The following is a 21,620-nucleotide window of genomic DNA, read 5'->3' on the forward strand; positions in this document are numbered from 1 at the left end:
GTCCAGGTGACCTGTATTCATGAAAGACGCTCTTAGCTCCTTACTTATCTTGGATATTAACTCCCAGTTAGTCATTTACAATGTCAAAGCCATACTGTTTTGCACAGAAAACAAAACAAAATAGGAATTGAGCAATTGTGCTTTCTTTCCATTCTCAATTATCATCATCTCATCCATTCCAAGCAAGTCTTTGTGTTGTATGTGTATGTTGTAAATAACTTTAAGTTTACTTAATTCCAAAAGCCCAATGATGATTTTTTGGCATGACGCTATTCATTAACAATACTGTTAGGAATTCCTATGGATGTTCAAGGTGTAATATGGTAGTGTATTTAATTTGCATTGTTAGAAAGTTAAGGATGCATTTAAGTGGTATATAAGAAATTATTCACTTCATGCAATTATAAATACAAAAACTCTCCAATTAACATGCTTAAACCTTATGATTCAGATATTTACTATGTACCCAAATATGTACAGCATGGATTCACAAAACTTTCCTGGTTCAACTATGTGCTGCTGCTGTCATCTCCATATGCTTTGAATCTGAGGCCCACACTCCTTACTGAAAGGAGTGAGAGTCTAATATTGAGGGCATTCAGAAGCTACAAGGTATTTTAGAGAATCAAATCAGTTTAAATAATGTTGATCAATGGAGATCTTTGGAGAACATCATAGAAAGATGCTGGAAGTAGGATGGACTATAATAGCACTTTTCAAAAACAATTTTTACCCTCTAGGAGGAATTTAACATCTCAGTGGAAAGCAATCCTAGGCCTTCACAATGTACTGAATCTGACGAATCCTCAAACAGTAACTCAGTCAATTGATCAAATTATCATGAATCCACATTACAATAAGCGGACAAAGAATAGTGACATTGCCCTGATGCATCTTGAATTCAAAGTGAATTACACAGGTAAAAGAAAATAAATCATAATGTATGATTATGTAAGTCATTATGTAAATCTAGTCTGTTTAAATTTATTTAAACAATTATTAAAATTAATTAATTTGTTATTCAAAAATATGGAAATTAATGATAAATATAACTGGGTAAAGAAAACAAAATAATTTGATTAGTTTGACTAAGGTGACTGACATTAATTTTCTGAAAAATAATCGAGGAGAGTTAAATGTATCTATCATTCTATAGCAATGAAATCAAATGAATAGCACACTAAAAAGAAAGGAACCAAATCCCTATATATGATTTAACTGTCTCTAGCTATATTAGAGCCTTTACAGAAGTTAACATATAGAAATCCTAGCTCTGTATAGTAAAAAGCTCAGGATACCTAAGGCACAAACTAGGCATATGATATGTAATTGATAAAAAGTACTAGAAGATTTTCATGTTGTGGTGACTTCAAAATATGTAGAATTATGGGTTTGACTAGAAAGAGGCTTACTTAATGTGGATTGAAGGTAGCAGTGTGGTATTACAGAAAGAGCAGGGGGCAGCTAGGTGGCACAGTGGACAGAGCACCGGCCCTGGAGTCAGGAGTACCTGAGTTCAAATCTGGCCTCAGACCCTTGACACTTACTAGCTGTATGACCCTGGGCAAGTCACTTAACCCCAATTGCCAAAAAAAAAAAAGAAAAAGAAAAAAAAAGAAAGAAAGAGCAGGAAACCTCAATATCTCAGGGCCTCAGTTTTTTCATCTGCAAAATAGAAATAACAGTTTCACTACATAAATCATAGTGCTAATGTGTGGGAAGCATTTTTAATATACAATTTAAATATGAGCTATTGGTTTAAATTAAAAGATATTCCAAAAATCCAAGATTCCTCATATGAGTATTAGAAAGGGAATCACCTGAGAGTAATGAGGAGAGATGTTGAGCTCTGTTAATATGAATTGATAATGTTAAAGAACCATATAAAAATCTCAGAATTATGAAAGATTTTAGATATTTTAGGTGGGACCTAAAGATTGATAACTGCTTATTATAGAAAGTAAAGTAAGCAGAAAAAAGACAGAAACAGAGATAAGAAGCCAGAGAAGAGACAGATACACACATGATAGACATATACATAAAGACAGTGCAGAGACAGACACACAAAAAGAGACATATGGAAACAGACAGACATAAAAAGAAATATAAATATACAAGCAGGGATAAAAATGGAGAGAGACAGAAAAACAGAGATAGAGACAAGAGAGACAAACACGGAGAGAAAAAGAAAAACCCAAATCTCTGTCCTAGGCCCTTCACTTTCTCTCCTTTGGGAACCTCATTAATTATCACGGGTTTTAGCCCTAGTTACACTCCTAAATTCCAGTCTCACATCATCAACTTCCTATTGGACATTCCAGAAGCCATCAGTCTATCAGTCAATAAGTATTTATTAAATGCCTAAATATGTACCAGACACTGTGCTAAGTGCTAGAGGTATACAGTGAAAGATAAAAGACAGTTTCTGCCCTCAAAGAGCTTACAATCTAACAGAGAAGACGATATCCAAGCAGCTATGTACATGGACCATGACATCAGGGTGATCTTCTCTGAATTGAATTTAAGTAAGGGAGGGCTGTGCAGAGTGACCAACCTCACTCTCTCCTCCAGAGCCATCTGGGTCCAGTGGCAAGATATATATCAGGATGACTGGAGATGGCCCCAGATGTTTTTAAAGCAATTGTGGTTCGGTGACTTGCCCAGGGTCACACAGCTAGGAAGTATCTGAGGTGACATTTGTTTTTTGTTTTTGACAGGGCAATGAGGGTTAAGTGACTTGTCCAGGGTCATACAGCTAGTGTCAAGTGTCTGAGGCCAGATTTGAACTCAAGTCTTCCTGAGTCCAGGCCAGTGCTTTATCCACTGTGCCACCAGCTGCCCCCTGCGGTGACATTTGAACTCAGGTCCTCCTAACTTCAAGGCCAATGCTTTATCCACTGCACCACCTAGCTGCCCCCGTTAAAGGTTGCAGAATAGTCAAGAAGGATGAGTATTGAGAAAGGGACATTCCGTTTGTCAATTAAGAGATCATCAGTAACTTTTGAAAGAACAGGTCTTTGTTTCCTTCAAAACTCAGCTCAAGCTGGAATTGGGAAGACCTATGTTCAAATGTGGCCTCAGATATTTACTGGCTGTTAAGTATGGGCCTTCACCATAAAATGGGGATGATAGCACCTCTCTCAGATTCATAGCCCTAGAGAATTATACCACCTCTTCAGGGAGTACCTGTAGAGCTCAGAAAGGGGAGATGTTGTGGTCCTTCTCAGGAGAATTCAGAGTCTATCTTGTTACATAAGGAGTTTCATTCAGGATTTGACAACCAGGAGTGACTTGTTTGACACAGCCCAGCAGTAGAAAAGATGTAGATCCATCCATCTATAAGCCATGACAAATTTGAAGTGAATTTGGTATAGCAAATGCTATGTAGAAACTTTGTTAAGACTGAGCTCACTCTCAACTTTGCTGGTTCCTCACTAGGCTCTGCTGCTGCTAGACTGAACTAGGCAGCCTCTTGGCAGTGGTTGCGACAGGTCAGGATGTTCTGCCATCGGGCTGCTGCTGCCAGTCTGGGACAGGTAGATTGCTTACATGCTGGTCTTTTCACAGCATGAAGCATCTTTGCTAGATTGATCAATGTGCTGCTCTCCTGGGCTCTTTGATGGGGGACTGTAGTCTTGTTCTACCTTCAGCCTCTGACTTGTCCTGTGTGCTGATGTGTTACCATGCACTTTTCAGCGGGAGTAATCAATAAAGTGGAATTGGCAGAATTTGTCTCCCTTTGTCTCCCTCAGAGCTTCCATTTGAGGTTGTTTGTTACCAGAAATGGGTAAAGGTTTGCTTTTCTGATAGACAAACTCCACCCAAAGAAAAAGCCCCTGCTCTCAGTAAGCCAATCTATATTGTCTTTGAGTGATTAGTTTTATTTCAGTCTGGTTTGCTTCTCAACTCCTTTGAGAATTTTATGTAGATAAATGGCCAGGGATGAAAGTCTGAATGCATTCTGTATCCTGGAGGCAAGTTCATTGTCTCTCTAGCCTCTTCACGTGTAATTGAGGTATGCAAGGTTTATATCTTTTCTAGGATAGGGAATATATTTATTTTATATCTGAAAGTTTTCCCCTTTATATTTCAACCTCTCTGTCTTTCAGCCCCTAAAACTTAAGCTTTTGCTGGAGTCTGCCTGGGTACCCTCTCATACATCAGACCAACATCACTTTTAAACGTATCAAGGAAATGTTTTTGGCGTAATATACCTAGATTTTTTTAAAAAAAGTTTAACAATATCTTCCATGCTATTCTTATGGAAGAGATGGAGAAATATGGACAAGCATGGCACTAAGTAGTATAGTTAGATCAATTCAGAGTGGCCAGACTGTTCAACTGTGCTGTTGATGCAAAAAAATGATAAATTTGTTAAAGAATGACTGTGTATCATATTTACAGAAGACACAATACCAGGAAGGTTGTCTAATATGTTGAATCACAGAATTAGAATCTGAAAATATGTCTAAAGTCCAATGCAACAAATAATAGAATTGGAAATAGCATACAATAGATTAAACTAGAAGAATAGAACAGGCAATAGAAATACATGTCTTAGACTTAGGTTCAAAAAAAGCACAAAATGGGCATCTAAGGAAGTTCTGGGAGTTTTACTGGGCTACAAGTTCAGTTTGAGTCCAAAGAGTGCTATGACAGTCAAAAAGGCTAATGCTACATTGAGGCAAAATATCCAGGACTAAGGATATGGTAGTCCCAAAGTTTTCTTCCCTTCTCAGACCATATATGGAATATTGTGTTCAATTTGGGGCACCACATTTTAATGACATGGTGGTAAAGTGGTGTGTCCAGAGGAAGATGATAGGCCTTTGAGACCATTTCATAGGATCTTAGATTTTGAACCTGAAGGGATTTTAGATCTTATCCAATCCAACTCCGTCATTTTGCAGATGAGGAAATTGAGGCACAAAGAGATTAAGTGACTTATGAAAGGTCATGCAGATATGAAGTAGGGAAAGCTGGGATTCTGATCCAGGCCCTCTGATTCCAAATCTAGCATCCTTTCCACTACATCTCTACTATGAGATGGAAGGAACTAAATATTGAAAGAATTGCAAATCTTTATCCTAAAGAAGAGAGGACTGGAAGTAATAAGGGTAGGGGAAGTGGAGACATGATAATCATCTTCTGGTGTTAGTCAATAAATAATAAGTAGTATTTGTATAGCACTTCCTTTGTGCTAGAAACTTTGCTAAGCACTTTGCACATATCTCATTTGAGTCTCACAACAACCCTTCCATGTTGTTGTTGTTCAGTTGTTTTAGTCATGTCTGATTCTTCTTGATCCCATTTGCGGTTTTCTTGGCAAAGATATTGGAGTGGTTTGGCATTTCCTTTTCCAGGCCATTTTACAGATGGGGAACTGAGGTAAACAGGTTTAATTTATTCTCATTCTACAATTAAGGAAACTGGGGTGAACAGAGGGAAGTGATTTGCCCAAGGGCATAAAGCTAGTGTCAGGCCACATTTGAACTCAGGTCTTCCTGACACTAGGCCCAAGGCTCTATTCTCTAGTTGGTCAAATCAAGTTAAGAAGCCTTTATTGTGTGAAAACACTATGAATGCAAAGAAAGACAAAAACAGTCTCTCTTCTCAAGGATCTTACTTTCTAATGGAAGAATCAAATCTTAATTATGAAAACTTCTAACCAGTAGAACTATCGATTAGTTAAATCTGCCACTTTGTGAGGTAGAGGGTTTTCTCTCTGAAATTCTTTCAGAAAAGACTGAATTACCATTCTCAGATATAGATATAGATATAGATATTGCAGAGGAATTTCTAATTCAGGAATTAGATGGTGAATTGATCATTAATTTATGAAATTATGAAAAGGGAATGGACACACCCTGACCAGAAATGAGAAACAGAGAAGCCATCAGAGAGAATGGGGGGAGGGGGAAAAAGCACATAAAGGGAGAAACAAAGGTTGAGAGACAGATGGCATAGGAATAGGGAATGGGGTGGTGAAGGCAGATAGTGTGAGGAAGAGGATGAGGAGGGGATGAGTCACCATAACTGTGGATTGGCATTGGGAGCCCTCAGATAGCAGGGATCCTTAGGAGAAGGAACAATGCTCAAGAGACAGGAAATTGAGGTCTCACTTTTATAAAAAAAAAATTTTGGGAAAAAAAGACAACTTTTATCTATGCCACCTTGGGGTTAGTTAATTAACATGCTCTGCTGGTCTTACTATGGACGTCTGGAACTTGTATGAGATTTACGTATCATAAAACCAAAAGGCCCCGACAGAAGTGTCTTGATGGTTTCTGCTGATTTAGCACATTCCCAGGACATGAATTCTGGTTAATATATGATACAGTGTGTAAATTATGCTGCTTTGATCTTTGTGATGGTCTGTGCATGACTTCTATGTGACTTCTAGCTTCTCCTTTGCAATCGTACTTCCTGCTATTGCTCCATCATACTTGCTGCTTATAAACTGTCTATACTAACTAGAAGGGTGAGGGGGTGATGATAAGGTAGACCAGAACAAGATCCAATGTTAACCCAGATGTCTGATATAAGGTTCTTTCCAACTTTGAAATTCTGCATAATTACTTTAAAATGGTTTTCTTTTAGCAGCATCATTTTTTTTGCAAGGGCAATGAAGGTTAAATGACTTGCCCAGGGTCACACAGCTAGTAAGTGTCAAGTGTCTGAGGCCAGATTTGAGCTCAGGTCCTCCTGAAGACAGGGCCAGTGCTTTACCACCTAGCTGCCCCTAGCAACATTGTTTTTAAAAATATCCTGGTGTAAAGGGACAAAATCAAAAGCTCTTTCCATTAAATTTGAAATAATTGATCTAGAGGGCAGCTAGGTGGACCAGTGGATAAAGCACTGGCCCTGGAGTCAGGAGGACCTGAGTTCAAATCCGGCCTCAGACACTTGATACTTACTAGCTGGTTGACCCTGGGCAAGTCACTTAACCCTCATCACCCCACCAGAAAGAGAGAAAGAAAGAAAGAAAGAAAGAAAGAAAGAAAGAAAGAATTGATCTCTAAAAACCATGTACTAAACAGCACTATGAAAATGTGTACTATCTTTCTGAGAACTTACATATCTTTAACTGTTTTGACAGATTTCATACAACCTATTTGCTTACCTGAAGCAACTCAAGTCTTTCCTCAAGGAATGAACTGTTTCATTGCTGGCTGGGGTGCAATAAAATATCAAGGTAAATAATTAAATTCAGAAAAATATTTAATAGTGCATAGTTAGAAAACTAAGTTATAAAAGTATAATTATAAAGAATAGTTATGCTAGATTATATGAATAATGTTCTATCTGCAATGATTCATGACCTTTTTAAAGTTGTGATACCACATTGTGTAATTTTTGTCAGACCCTATTTTCCCTAAATATTATGTTAAGGATTTCATTACTTTTTAAATTAATGTGTTATTTTAAAATGTTATTTATTTAGTGTTATGTTTAAATTTACTGTTATTTAGTGTTATTTGAAGAACATATTTAAAATGTCAAGACATATAAGGATGTATCAGGAAATCAGATTGGGGAATCGAAATCTAAATACTGCTAAGAGCACCAAAGTACTATCCAAACCAGAATTAAATTATGATATTTTAATTAATGGAAATTAAATGCCTCTATCAAAACCATTCCAGCAAGACATTTCTAAGAGTCTGCAATTTTAATAAGGGTAGTTTGGTTTAATTAAATGCCATGGAAAAAAACTAGACATTTTCTATTCCGTAAAAACAATAAGTTCATCTTTGGCTCCCTTGGCCTTTATTTCCTAATGTATAAAATGAAAGGATTGGTCCTAGATGACATTCAAGGTCTCTTCTAGCTCTAATATTCCAAAGTTCTATCTATCTACTAAAGAACTTTAATATTTGTAGATAGATATAAAATAAATCCAGAATTTAAGGATTTAACATGTTCCTCCATTGACCCATTAAAGTTTCTAAACAAGGTAAATATTTGTCTTTGCAAGTCTTGTCAAGTCTTTGCAATATGTTTTCTAAATATCCCATCGCTTTGAATGAGATCTTAAAAATTCATTAAAGAAATATCTCTTAATTAAAGATGATCTCTCCATCTAATTACAATATCTCTAACTAGAATAGTTATTTGTTAACCTTTCATAAGGCCAATGACTGGGATGTGTTAATAGATTTTAATAACTAGCACTCTGGGGGCAAAATGTAAAACAAATTTTTAAGTTATTATTAACTATTTTAACACCTTATCCCTATCTTTCTTAAGTCTATAACAATCAACAAAACAATAAATCAAGCCCTGATTTGTAGCATTTCCTGATTTCCATGGTATAAGTATTCACAATGAAAATTTGACAATTGGCACTCTCAAGCCAGTTCAAGCTGGTTCTAACTCACCCTTTTCAGTGTGAAGCAATTCAAACCAAAGCCTGAAGGACCAGCATATTCAAACAAGTCCTTATTGGCTTCAGGTTAAAAATGCACAAACCTTGTGGAAACTGGAAAAATACAAAGATAAATGCTCATAACCAAAATGTGTGTATGGACCTTCTTATAAGGGGATAAAGTCAAGTCCTTGCTTAATTGTTCTAAAATAATTTTATTTTTGTTCTTTTAAAAATCTCTTTCTTTAGTGCTTCTGAGAATTCTTGTTAGGTTGGTGTCCAATCTGCATTTTTCTTTGAGGTTTTGCTTGTAGATGTTTTTAAGTCATTGTCTTTTGAGTTTGTGTCTTAAGCTTTTCTATTTCTGTAGAACTTTTAAAATAACAGGTTCTTTTGTTGTTTGCTCATTTTATAGCCTACTTCTTAATTTTGGAATTTATTTAAGAGCTAGACTCTGCTCACTTTAGGAGATGGGAGATAGGGGTTAGCTAGTTTGAGCTTCTATGGTTAGATTTGGGGTCCTATAGGTTTCCAGTGCTTCAAAGGTGATATGATCCAGGGAGAGTTCTGATCATGATCCTCCTGTACTGTGCTCTGGTCTTTACCTCTGCTTCCTTGCAACAACAGACTATAACTGCTTATCTCTGCCCTGGACCTGGGTAATGGGTGAAGGAGCTACCAAATAGCACCAAGTCATGCACCCAGTACTGGCACAGGGTTCTTCTGTAATATCTTTTTGACCAGGAGTTTGGCCTCCTTACAATTCTTAGTACTGCTACTGCCATGGCCCCCCCATCCCCACCCCATGAGTGCTGTCCACTGCTTCTTCCATCCGCAATCCCAGCAAGCCTCTATCCAAGTGTCCACAGGAAGACCTCTCTTTCATTCTTCCTGAGCTGTCATGGGCTGGAAAATGAGATACTATAACTTATTTTAAGTTATCCCACTCACAATTTGATTTGAGGCATTTTTTAAAAAGTTGTTTAGAGGGTTAGGTTGGGAGAAATCAGTAGAAGTGTTCGATTTCCTCTCCATATTGGCTTCATTATTGCTTAATTGTTCTAAATGAAATTCTTTATTGCTAGACTGTTTAAAATCTATCGTGCATTCAGCATCTCTGGTCATGTTTCGTACATCTACATCTCTCATCAATCAATTAATCAACAAATATTTTTGAAGTACCCACTATGTGCTAAGCAACTAGAAACATCAAGAAGACAAAGAACTGTCCTTACTCTCAAAGAGCTCGCCATGTTATGGAGGAGAAAAGATGAAAAAAAAATTTGTACAAACAAGATATGGAAGAGAGGGTACGAGCAGTTGGAGGGAAGAAGAAAAGGCTTTATGTTAAAAGTGGAGTTGGAGCTATATCTTGAAGTAAATGAGGGATTCTATGAGGTGGAAGTGAGGAGGGATGGGAGATGACCTTCTAGGAATGGAAGATGACCAGTGCAAGGCCAGTCTAAAGATGGGAAAAAGAGGGCTGTATATAAGAAATAGAGAAACAGGACAGTTTGGCAGGAACAGAGAGTGCAGGATGGTGAATAATGTATAATGAGGCTAGAAAGATAAGATTAAAATTAAAAGTTGCATTTTGCCTTTTTCTCCCCCTTGAAAAATTCTCTGATGTTTAAATACAAAATTTAAGGATAAAAATGTCTCATAGATATTTATACATCTTCATATATCATATTTAAAACTAATATGTATTTGATCACAATTTATACTTGAGAAATAAATTATTCTTTAAAATATTGAAAATCTTAAGTCTATAGAAAACGGAATTTAAATATATATATATACATATAAACTACTCTCCTTCGCTAATTGTTACTAAAAGTATCCATTTCCTTCATTTCAGGCAGTAGCTAAATACTGCATGGTACCAGGGGGGAAAAATGCATGCTCTAGTCAATTTACTTTAATAATTTACGGCCAAGGAGAAAGAGCCAAGATGGTTGAGTAGCAGGAAGCCATAAAGCAAGAGCTGCCCTTCCCCCAAATTCCTTGAAAAATACCTAAAAAGCACAGACTTAAACCTTTTGGCAAAATCCAAGAAAAAGTCACAGTGAGTAATTTTTCCTGCAGACATAGAGGTCTGACACTAAAGGGATATGGCCAGGAGCCTGAGGAAGAGGATGCAGAAGGCACTAAGTGACAGCTTTTGCCCATTATCCACTTTCTGTTCACATATGTAGGACAGACCAAGGAGGGGACAGGTGTCCAAGAGGGGCATTCTAGCAGGGACCAGCAGAAGATCTTGGTGAAAAGCAAGTTCAGAAGCTAAGCAGCAGCAATGTTTCTCAGAACCCCAAAGCAGAACTGAGCAGTGTGATGCCTGCAGAGGAAAAATCAGGGCAGGAATCCTAGACCAAAGGGAAGCCTTTTCTTCTGTCATTCTTAACAAGCAGAGCTTCCCAGCATCCTACTGCTGATCAGCCCCAAACCTAGGCCCAGAACTTGCAGAACTAAGAACAGAGGGCAGTGCTCAGACTTTTTCCCAGATCAGAACACTTTAGGGGTGTTGAAAACTTGCAAATCTCCAGCCTAAACTGGATTCTTAAGAAAGGAACATTAGGACAGATGCATCTTCCAGAAATGCTCAAATCCTTGCCCTAAAATTAAAGGACAAAGTTAAGAAATAGACCAGAAGAATGAGCAAACAAACAAAAACAGAATTTCACCACAAAGAGCTATTATGTTGATATGAATGCTCAAATCATAAACCCAGAATCAGTCAATCAATAAACACTTATTAAGCTCTGGGACACAAAGGAAACAAAAGCCAGTCCCTACCCTGGAAGAACTTACAATCTAATGAGGGAGATAGCATATAAATAAGTACATACAAAGCAAGCTGTATACCAGATAAGTGGAAAAAATGAAAAGAGGTAAGGCGCTGGAATTAAGAGGGATTAGGGAAAGCTTCTTGTAGAAGGTGAGATTTTAGATGAGACTTAAAGGAAGCCACAGATATCAGTAGTTAGAACAGAGGAGGGGATGAGGAATAGGCGAGAAAATGCCTGGAGCCAAGAGATGGAGTATCTGGTTCATGAAACAGCCAGGAAGCTAGTGTCACTGGATCAGAGTACTTTTGTGGGTAATAAAATGTAGGAAGACTGAAAAGGTAGGAGATTGGGATGGAGGTGGGTAGATTATGAGGGGCATTGAATGCCTCTTCTAGGATCATATCACCTTAGAAGAAGTGAAAACATCCCTACATTAGAACTAGGTCTGAAAAAAGCAGCACAAAAAAACAACAAACAAAAAAACCCAAACAAAAACCCTGAAGCTTGGGACAGTGTCCTGTCCACCCTAAGATCAGGACCTAACTTTAACATAAAGTTAAAAGTCAAGAAATATGCTGGAAAAATGACCAACAACAACAAAAAGGACCTAACCTTAGAAAGTTATTATGGTAATAGGGAAGATCCAAACACAAACTCAGAAGAAAACAAAATCAAAGAAGCCACAAGCAAGGCTTCAAAGAAAAATATGAATTGATCTCAGGTCCAGGTCTTCTTGGATTTTTTTTGTGGGGCAATGAGGGTAAAGTGACTTTCCCAGGGTCACACAGCTAGTAAATATCAAGTGTCTGAGGCCAGATTTGAATTTAGGTCCTCCTGAATCCAGGGCTGGTGCTTTATCCACTGTGCCACCTAGCTGCCCCTTTCAAAAAGGATTTTTAAAATAAAATAAAAGAGGTAGAGGAAAAATGGGAAAAGAAATGAAAGTGATGCAAAAAAATCATGAAAAGAGTCAACAGCTTGGTAAAAGAGGCATGAAAAATACTTAAGAAAATAACACCTTAAAAACAGAATAGGCCAAATAGAAAAAGAGGCACAAAAATCCACTGGAGAGAACTTAAAAAGTAGAATTGGCCAAGTGGAGAAGGAGGTGCAAAAATTTACTGAAGAAAAAAAATTTTTGTGGGGCAATGAGGGTTAAGTGACTTGCCCAGAGTCACATAGCTAAAGAAAATAATTTCTTAAAAATTAGAATATGACCACTGGAAGCTAATGAGATATCCATGAGATATCAAGAAACAATAAAACAAAATCAAAAGGATGAAAAATAGAAGATGTGAAATATTTCATTGGAAAAACAACTGACCTGGAAAACAGGTTAAGGAGAGATAATTAAAAAATTATTAGAAAGTGATGATCCAAAAAGAGCCTAGACATCATCTCTCAAGAGACTATCAAGGAGGGGCAGCTAGGTGGCGCAGTGGATAAAACACTGGCCCTGGATTCAGGAGGTCCTGAGTTCATTGCCCGGCGAAAAAAAAAGAGAGAGAGAAAGAGAGAGAGAGAGAGAGAGAGAGAGAGAGAGAGAGAGAGAGAGAGAGAGAGAGAGAGAGAGAAAGAGAGAGAGAGAGAGACTATCAAGGAGGCACAGCTAGGTGGCTCAGCAGATAGAGTACTGGCTGTGGAGTCAAGAGGACCTGAATTCAAATTCAGCCTCAGATATTTGAGACTTACTAGCTATGTGACTCTGGGCAAGTCACTTAACCCTGATTGCCTCACCAACAAAAGAAAACAAAACAAAAACAAAAACTGTCAAGGAAAACTACCCCGATTTCCTAGAACCCGAAGGTAAACTAGAAATTGAAAGAATTCACCAATTACCTTCTGAAAGAGATCCCCAAATAAAATTCCCAAGAATATTCTAGCCAAATTCCAGAGCTCTCCAGGCCAACGAGAAAATATTGCAAGCAGTCAGAAAGAAACAATTCAGATATCATGGAGCCAGAATCAAGATAGCACAAGATTTAATCACTTCTAAATTAAAGGATCAGAGAGGGCTTGTAATATGATATTATGGAGGGCAAAGGAGCTACAACTGTGGCCAAGGATAACCAGCAAAACTGAGAATAATTCTTCAGAGAAAAAAATGGATATCTAATGAAGAAGAGGACTTTCAAGCATTCTTTTTGTTTTGTTTTGTTTGTTTGTTTTTGTGAGGCAATTGAGGTTAAGTGACTTGCCCAGGGTCACACAGCTAGTAATTGTTAAGTGTCTGAGGCCAGATTTGAACTCAAGTCCTCCTGAATCCAGGGCCTGTGCTCTATCCACTGTGCCACCTAGCTGCTCCATTTTTTTGTTTTTTTGTTTTGTTTTGTTTTGTTTTTTCAAGCATTCTTGTTGAAAAGACCAGAACTGAATAGAAATTTTGACTTTCAAAATAGAAGACTCTTAGGCCCTAGAAGAGCCCAAAAAGGATTTAAAAAATCAAATAAAAGAGGTAGAGGAAAAACTGGGGAAAGAAAGGAGACTGATGCAAGAAAATCACAAAAAAGAATGAAGAGCTTTATGTAATTAAAAAAGCATAAAAAGGTAAGCAAGAAAGAGAAAGCATGGGGGCAGCTAGGTGACGCAGTGGATAAAGCACCAGCCCTGGATTCAGGAGGACCTGAGTTCAAATCCAGCCTCAGACACTTGACACTTACTAACTGTGTGAACCTGGGCAAGTCAATTAACCCGCAATGCCCCACAAAAAATAAAAAATAAGGAATTCAATAAGGTTGAACTGTTTATATTCCTATATGGGAAGGTGATATTTCTCAAAATCTTTCTCATTATAAGGGCAAGGTGAAAGGAGAGAGAAAAAATGGGGAGAAAGCAGGATGGAGGAAAATACACAATTAGTAATCATAACTGTGAATGTGAATGGGATGAACTCACCCTTAAAATAGAAGTATTTACAGAGTGAATTAAAAACTATAATCCTATAATATACTGTTTGCAAGCAACATACCTGAAGCAGAGAAAGTAAAGGTAAGGGGCTGGAGCAGAATCTATTATGCCTCAACTGGAGTTTTTAAAAAATCAGGGGTAGCAGTTATGATCTCAGACAAAGCAAACGCCAAACTAGATCTAATTAAAAGAGATAAGCAAAGAAAGTACATTTTGTTTTGTAATAAAAGTACCCTATGACATGAAGTAATATCAATACTAAATATAGATGCACCAACTGGTATTGCATACAAATTCTTAGAGGAAAAGATAAATGAGTTAGTTACAGGATGAAATAGACAGTAAAACAATATATTGGGAGACCTCAATTTTCCCCTCTCAATACTAGATAAATATAACCAAAAAAAAAAAACAAGGAAGTTAAGATGAATAGAATTTTAGAAAACTTAGATATGATAGACCTCTTGAGAAAATTGAATGGGAATAGAAAAGAATATACATTTTCTCAGCAGTATATGGCACCTACACAAAAATAACATTTATTAGGGCATTAAAAAACCTCACAACCAAATGCAGAAAAGCAGAAATATTAAATGAATCCCTTTCAGATCATAATGCAATAAAAATTATATTCAATAAAGAAGAATGGAAAGAGGGGCAAGTGTGGGGGAATAGGATGGCATGGGGAAATTATGTCACATAATCAGAGTGTACAAGTAAACAGCTATACAAATAAGGAGTAGGTAGTGGTAAGGGGATTGGCAGACATTTGAACCTCACTCATCTGCACTAGTCAAAGGAGAGAAGAATTCATAAAGATGAGGACAGGAATACATTTCACTCAATGGAAAAATAGGGAGGAAAGGGGAAAAGGGAGGGCAAATTATGGGAGGGATTAGTCTGTGATCTCACCCAAGGTGAAATTTCATGAAGTCTCTCATGTGTCAAGCTAAACATAGAGACATGATTGAGGTGCTAGTTATTCTACATGAGATCTTCTTCCCAGGGTTTTTCTCTCCCTTCAGGGACTTCTTGAAGAAAACTTATAATTGTGTGTGTCTTCTCCTGAAGCTGGAAGACTGAACACACAGATCTCTCCAGCTCCCCCAACAAATAGGCATGCAACATGAAGTGGTTGTTCTCTCTACCATAGAGAAGAGTCTTAAGGAAATGTCTTGAGCACTAGCTTACATAGATACAACTAACTTTTAATTATTAATCCTAATAGGAAACAGAATTGAAAAGGTTTTGCATTTGAAAAGTAAATACAGAGGTAATTTCCAAAGTTACTTTTCCTAAAAACCCCTTTTCTCCCACCAAATATTGAAGCAGAATTGCTTACAAGTAGCAAAAGAGATTGATTTCACCACTCCGATAATAATAGAGTCTGTAAATCATCTGTAAACAGATGAGATTGAGTGGCTCCTCTGCAGCAGACTCACCATCCCTACTCAAAGAGAGTTCATTCCTGACTGTTACTAAATGTTAGAAGTAAATAGAAAGTTCACTATGTATTTAAATGGAGACAAATATTTTTGTTCTGTTTTCTGAACAAAAGTGTCATAAACTCAACTACAAATGATGAATTCATTCATTCAGCAGTCACACTGATTTAAATATGAATTGCTATTTCCATAACTTCATTGCTCCCTTGAGAAACCAATTTGAAAATAGTTATCATCGACCTTCTCTGAAATACCCGACACCTGCTTCTTCAGCTTCTTTTGAATTCCACCTGGAACTGTTATTTCAGAAAATGTGGGTTTATTTTTTCTCTTGATGAATCACTTTATAAAAGGCACTGAAGCATATTCTTGCTACAATGTGTCTTATTTCTTTTTTCCATCAAGATAGATCACAATCTGATTACTTTTAGACCTGTACATTATACAGTAGTAGGCCAAGCTCTGTCTGCTATACAATCTACACCTGTTTTATATACAGAGTCTTTAAAAGGCTGAATGATATTATATGTAATCACCTCTTCAGGTGATTAAAGAAGAACAGCTTTTGGACAGTTTTCACTCATGTCTATGAATTGAAATCTTTGTTGGGAGTCTTTAAAAACAAAACAAAACACGAACACATGAACGCTCTCTCTTGCCTTGCCAAAATTACTCAAAATACCCAAATGCCAGCTAGTTTTCTACATCATTGCACCTAGCCCTCATAAAGAGTTCTTTATTTTTATTCATTTGATGAAATCCACAGATGGACTACAAGGTTTTTATTATGTGCTTTAAAGGAAATGTTTTAGCGTTTAGTTTCATTATATAAACATTTGGCAAGCACTCTGTAATGAGAGTGAATATGTGGGATAAACAAGGCTGATGGTGGTTCATTGTGCAATGCATCTTGATCATTTTAATGGATTGGATATATTCTTCCATTTTTACAGGCCTTACTGCTGCTATACTGCAAGAAGCCCAAATCCCTCTTATATCAAATGAGAAATGCCAACAACAGTTGCCGGAATACACTATTACAGAAAACATGGTATGTGGAGGCTATGAAGAAGGAGGAATTGATACCTGTCAGGTAAATATTTAAAAGCACTACTTAAAATTTCAGAGTAAGTGGCTGCATTATGTTTCTTTATCATCCAAAAGGTAATAACATAAAAGAAAAGAGGCATTGAATGTCTCATCATTGTCCCCACACTTTGGCTTGGGAGTGGAAGTGGGACAAGCCTGAGTTTTTGAATCCCTGAGACTATCCCAGAGTTAAGATGGTGATTCAGTTGCCTAAAAATAATTGCTGTTGGAAAACAGACAAGCATGCAGCAAAATATAGAATAGCAGAGAGCTTTGTATAATAGCTCACGTGGATAGTTTTCCTGGAGCCATTACCACAATGTTTTGTTATCCTTGAATTGACCAGCTTGATTCAGTGTTGAATTGAAATATAACTTGTACAAATAGTAGCATAGATGTTTGTGCAATTCCAAATCTTGTGACCCAGATGTGCTCAACTATGCTTGTGACATATCTGTACTCTCTGCCTACCTATGGTTATAATTTATCTGGCCAGGAAGGGCATGATTTAAGGACAAATCATTTATTTACCCTTAACTACACTTAATATTCAAAGAAATTAAAATATTTGCTATTGACCAGCCACTGGCCAAATACAAGCTACTTTCGAGGAGAAAATAAGATAAAAAGTTGATGCCACCTAAACTTGATAATCTAATTTTGACGAAATTCATTTTAGTTTTTAGAATGCTTCAGAACATCAGTGGATTCATGAGCTCATCCAATATAGACACTGCCTTCAGTGCTGAAAATTACACCTTCTCATCCTGTGTGATTCTTGTATGCATTCTCTCACAAATTATCCTTAGAATATCTACCTTGAACTCTAGAGATCTTCTCAGTTTTTGAACAGTTCAAGGATACTAAAGCAGAACTCTCACTTGACTAATTGTACATTTTCTGGATCATATCTTTTCTTAGAATCACATCACTTAAGAGTTTTAAGGGCTGTCAGACACCATCTAGTTCAGGAGTTCTGAAATATTTTAGCATCATGGAATCCTTTGATAGTCTGGTGAGACCTATGGAACTGATCTCAGAGTATTTTGGGGTTTTTGTTTTTGTTTTTGTTTTTGTGGGGCAATGAGGGTTAAGTGACTTGCCCAGGGTCACACAGCTAGTACATGTCAAGTATCTGAGGCTGGATTTGAACTCAGGTCCTCCTGAATCCAGGGCTGGTGCTTTATCCACTGCGCCACCTAGCTGCCCCTCTCAGAGTATTTTTAAATGCATAGATATACATGGGATTTCAAAGAAAAACAATTATGTTGAAATGTAATTACCCCCCAAAATTTAAAAACAAGTTCATAAACTCCCAGGTATCTATTTCAACCTATACCCATATTGATTAAATCATGGCTCTACTGAAGATTTGAAGCACAAACTAGTATACTATGAGGGGCAGCTGGGTGTCCCAGTGGATAGAGCACTGGCCCTGAAGTTGGGAGGACCTGAGTTCAAATCTCACCTCAGACATTTACTAGCTGTGTGACCCTGGGCAAGTCACTTAACCCCAATTGCCTTAAATGTCCAGGGCTATCTCTAGTCATACTGATGTGTATCTTGCCACTGGACCCAGATGGTCTGGGGGAGAGAGTAAGGTTGGTGACCTTGCACCGCCCTTCCTCACTTAAATCCAATTCATTGCAAGTTATGACATCTGTCATGGTCCTCTCTGGGAATGAAGGACAAACAATAACAAGTATACGGTGAGGGGCAGCTAGATGGCGCAGTGGTTAAAGCACCGGCCCTGGATTCAGGAGTACCTGAGTTCAAATCCGGCCTCAGACACTTGATACTTACTAGCTGTGTGACCCTGGGCAAGTCACTTAACCCCCATTGCCTAAAAAAAACAAAACAAAACAAAACAAACAAACAAAAAAACAAACAAGTATACGGTGAGAAAATTACCAGTGGAAGGGTTGTTGTGAGAAAAAAAGACTGCAAAATTTAAAATGCTATAGAAATGTGAGCTATTGTTATCGTCAGCCTCATTACCTATGTAAGATAGCTATAGGAACAGATGGCTCTGAGGTTTATTCCAGAGTAGCAGTAATATAATATTTTTTCTGCTAAATATCCTAAGAATTCATTGCACTTATGAACTTCAATATTTAATTTGTTTTCTGAAAACCTTAAAACTAAATCTAGCTGCCATATTTGTAACTTTATTATCCGTTTCATTTTCTAGGGAGATTCTGGTGGGCCATTAATGTGCCAAGAGAATAATAGGTGGTTTCTTGCTGGTGTTACATCATTTGGATACCAGTGTGCATTGCCCAATCATCCTGGGGTATATGTTCGAGTACCAAAGTTTGTAAAATGGATAAAAAGTTTCACATCTTTGAAGTTAAACAGAAACATCCTGCCTGTAGTTTCCTCGTGCTATACTTACTAATTTATAATTCAGGATTTCAGTGTGTGTACTCCTTCCCCTGGGGCATATGACCACTTATCCATGACATCTCCTTTATCATCTTTGTCCATATACTCCATAAAGAATGTATAGTCCTTCCCCTCATTTTGTTTCAATACCTTTGTAGCATATAAGCTATCAATATCGGCACTTTTGTGCTTTCTAGGAGGTAAGCCCACCTCCTTTTCTGGTCATAGGTTCTTTTTTAAATGTCTATTATAAAATGTTTTATACACAAGTCAAACTTTTTCTGCTCTCTTCGTACAAAGTAAGCATTTCCATTTCAGCATTTGGAAAAGTGAAAATATTTAAGTCCCCATCTTAACATGAAATCTACCCAACTTTTGAGTCTAACCTAATATCGAAGACCTTCTCTGTTACCCTTATTTAAACAGAAGATAGACTCATCTCTGTCAATCTAAAATTTTTAAAAGAAGTTAAACAATATTTGTAGTTTTTACATTCTGTATAATCTAGATATAATATACCTACTGAACTTAAGTCATTTTATCTAGAGCTTTAAAAAAAGACTAAAAATCTATTTTAAAATTATCCAAAGAAGGAAAACACATTGCATCACAAGTTACTTCATTAATACTATATAGCATGTGCTTTAAAACATTATTGAAATTCACAGACTTCAGACATATCAAAATGTACAGTAAATTATACATGTGGAATATATTGACTTCGTCTCATTACTTTAATCTCTTAATTTTTCCCCATCTAGCATCACCTTTCTGGGAAAATTTCTCTGATTCACACTGGCACTAGTAGGTTGGCTACCTAGAGGAAAGGCTGCTTCCTTAAATTCTAAGAATAACCCTGTAAGTTACTGCTAACACTAGAGTGCTCAAGTTCCCACAAGTGTGCTTCCTATTAACAATCAGCCAGTAGAATAAATTAACTCTTTAGAAAAGTCATTTAGTCAAATGAGAGCAAGAACAGTAGTTACAAAGCATTCTTTCCATACCCTGCCTCCCAAAACCCCCACAACATGCAATGTACCCTCCATCAAATTCACAAAGTATATGGGACAGCTAGATGGTGCAGTAGATAGAGCACCGGCCCTGGATTCAGGAGTACCTGAGTTCAAATTCGGCCTCAGAAACTTAACACTTACTAGCTGTGTGACCCCGGGCAAGTCACTTAACCCCAATTGCCTCACTATAAAAAAAAAAATTCACAAAGTGTGTTTGGGGAAAGTGGTAACAAATTTAAAGTATGATGGTTATGAGGCATGTGTATAGAGAATATATGTGACCAAGATAACTCATAACTGGAATTTCCAAACTTTAAAGTCCTTTCTTTCTTTAGAGATTCCTTATGAAGTTCATTGTGGAGAAGGGTATCAATGTCATTCACTACTTATCTGGTCTTCATCCTCCCAGAACACAGTGTTTTAGTTGGATAGGTGGTTCAACTGAACCTACTACTTACAGGGCATGTAATCCCTATTGGATATGTTGGGCCAGGCTTATTTGGCCAAAAAGCTATCTCCTGATATGGCACAGCTGAACTGGGAAAGTCACTAGGACACTGGACTGGCTCTTCAGTATTGTTGTGTGGATCCACTGGGCTCTCTAGGCTTGCTTTTCAGTGAACAGATACCACCTCCAGGCTCAAGCTATGCTGGTTGATCTTTTCAAATTAATTTTTTTTTTAAGATTTTTTTTTTTTTAGTGAGGCAATTGGGGTTAAGTGACTTGCCCAGGGTCACACAGCTAGCAAGTGTTAAGTGTCTGAGGCCGGATTTGAACTCAGGTACTCCTGACTCCAGGGCCGGTGCTCTATCCACTGCGCCACCTAGCTGCCCCTCAAATTAATTATTGATACACTCTTTAAGAAATGGCAGAGCCATACTTGTCAATCTTAGGCTAAGATTGACATATGCCTTGCCTCTTCTACATGATCAGGGCCTTAGCTCTGAGGTTTGTCACCTCCCAGGAGTAAAGTAAAAGAGGTATACCTTCTATGTTCCTGGTTCAGAGCTGGATTACCTCAGTAAGGGAACACACTTTGGCTTATGGTGAGCATTCAAGTACATTTCTCAGATTCCTATTGGGTTTTATGCAAAATAAGTAGCTTGGGACTTGCAAGGCACTGAGGCACTCTGTGTCCTTAGGAAAATAGATTATCTCTTCTGTCCTTTTCATATGTAATTGAGTTACTCAAAGATATTATCAGAATATCATTCAAGGTATGAAATGCTTCATGTATACCTGTTGGGGCCTAATTCCATTACCTCTATCTTTGACTCTTCTGACCTTCAATTTTGCTTAAATCTAAACATTATACTCTTAGACCCAGAAATCAATTTAACCTCAACTCGATTCAACAACTATTGTGTGCAAAATTAATGATAGGCACTGATGATAGAGTCAAAGGAAGAAGGAAACACACAAGAAGCTTGTAACTTCTATGGAGAGTCAAAACATAGATACGTAAAACAAAAATTCACTATCTTTAATGGCTACTTAAGTGCCCAAAGTAAAAGATACAGTTGTTCAGAGAAAGGAAAATAAAATGTGTGGCTTTAGAGCTAGAAGAGTCCTTAAAAATCATCTGGTCCCACTCTTTCATTTTGCAAATGAGGAAATTGAGGC

At 37.3% G+C, this 21,620-nt stretch overlaps 1 protein-coding gene across 1 annotated transcript in view; it reads left to right on the plus strand.

Moving 5' to 3' along the window:
* TMPRSS15 (transmembrane serine protease 15) overlaps positions 1 to 18,996 on the plus strand; it is a 157,911-nt gene extending 138,915 nt beyond the window's left edge. Inside the window, exons 22-25 of the mRNA XM_043993461.1 lie at positions 741 to 919; positions 7,100 to 7,195; positions 16,463 to 16,602; positions 18,790 to 18,996. Coding sequence (XP_043849396.1) covers positions 741 to 919; positions 7,100 to 7,195; positions 16,463 to 16,602; positions 18,790 to 18,996 — 622 coding nt within the window. The remainder of the gene's footprint in view (positions 1 to 740; positions 920 to 7,099; positions 7,196 to 16,462; positions 16,603 to 18,789) is intronic.
* Positions 18,997 to 21,620: the final 2,624 nt, after the last annotated feature.

This window comes from Dromiciops gliroides, chromosome 3 (assembly GCF_019393635.1).
Source record: "Dromiciops gliroides isolate mDroGli1 chromosome 3, mDroGli1.pri, whole genome shotgun sequence".
NCBI lineage: Eukaryota > Metazoa > Chordata > Mammalia > Microbiotheria > Microbiotheriidae > Dromiciops > Dromiciops gliroides.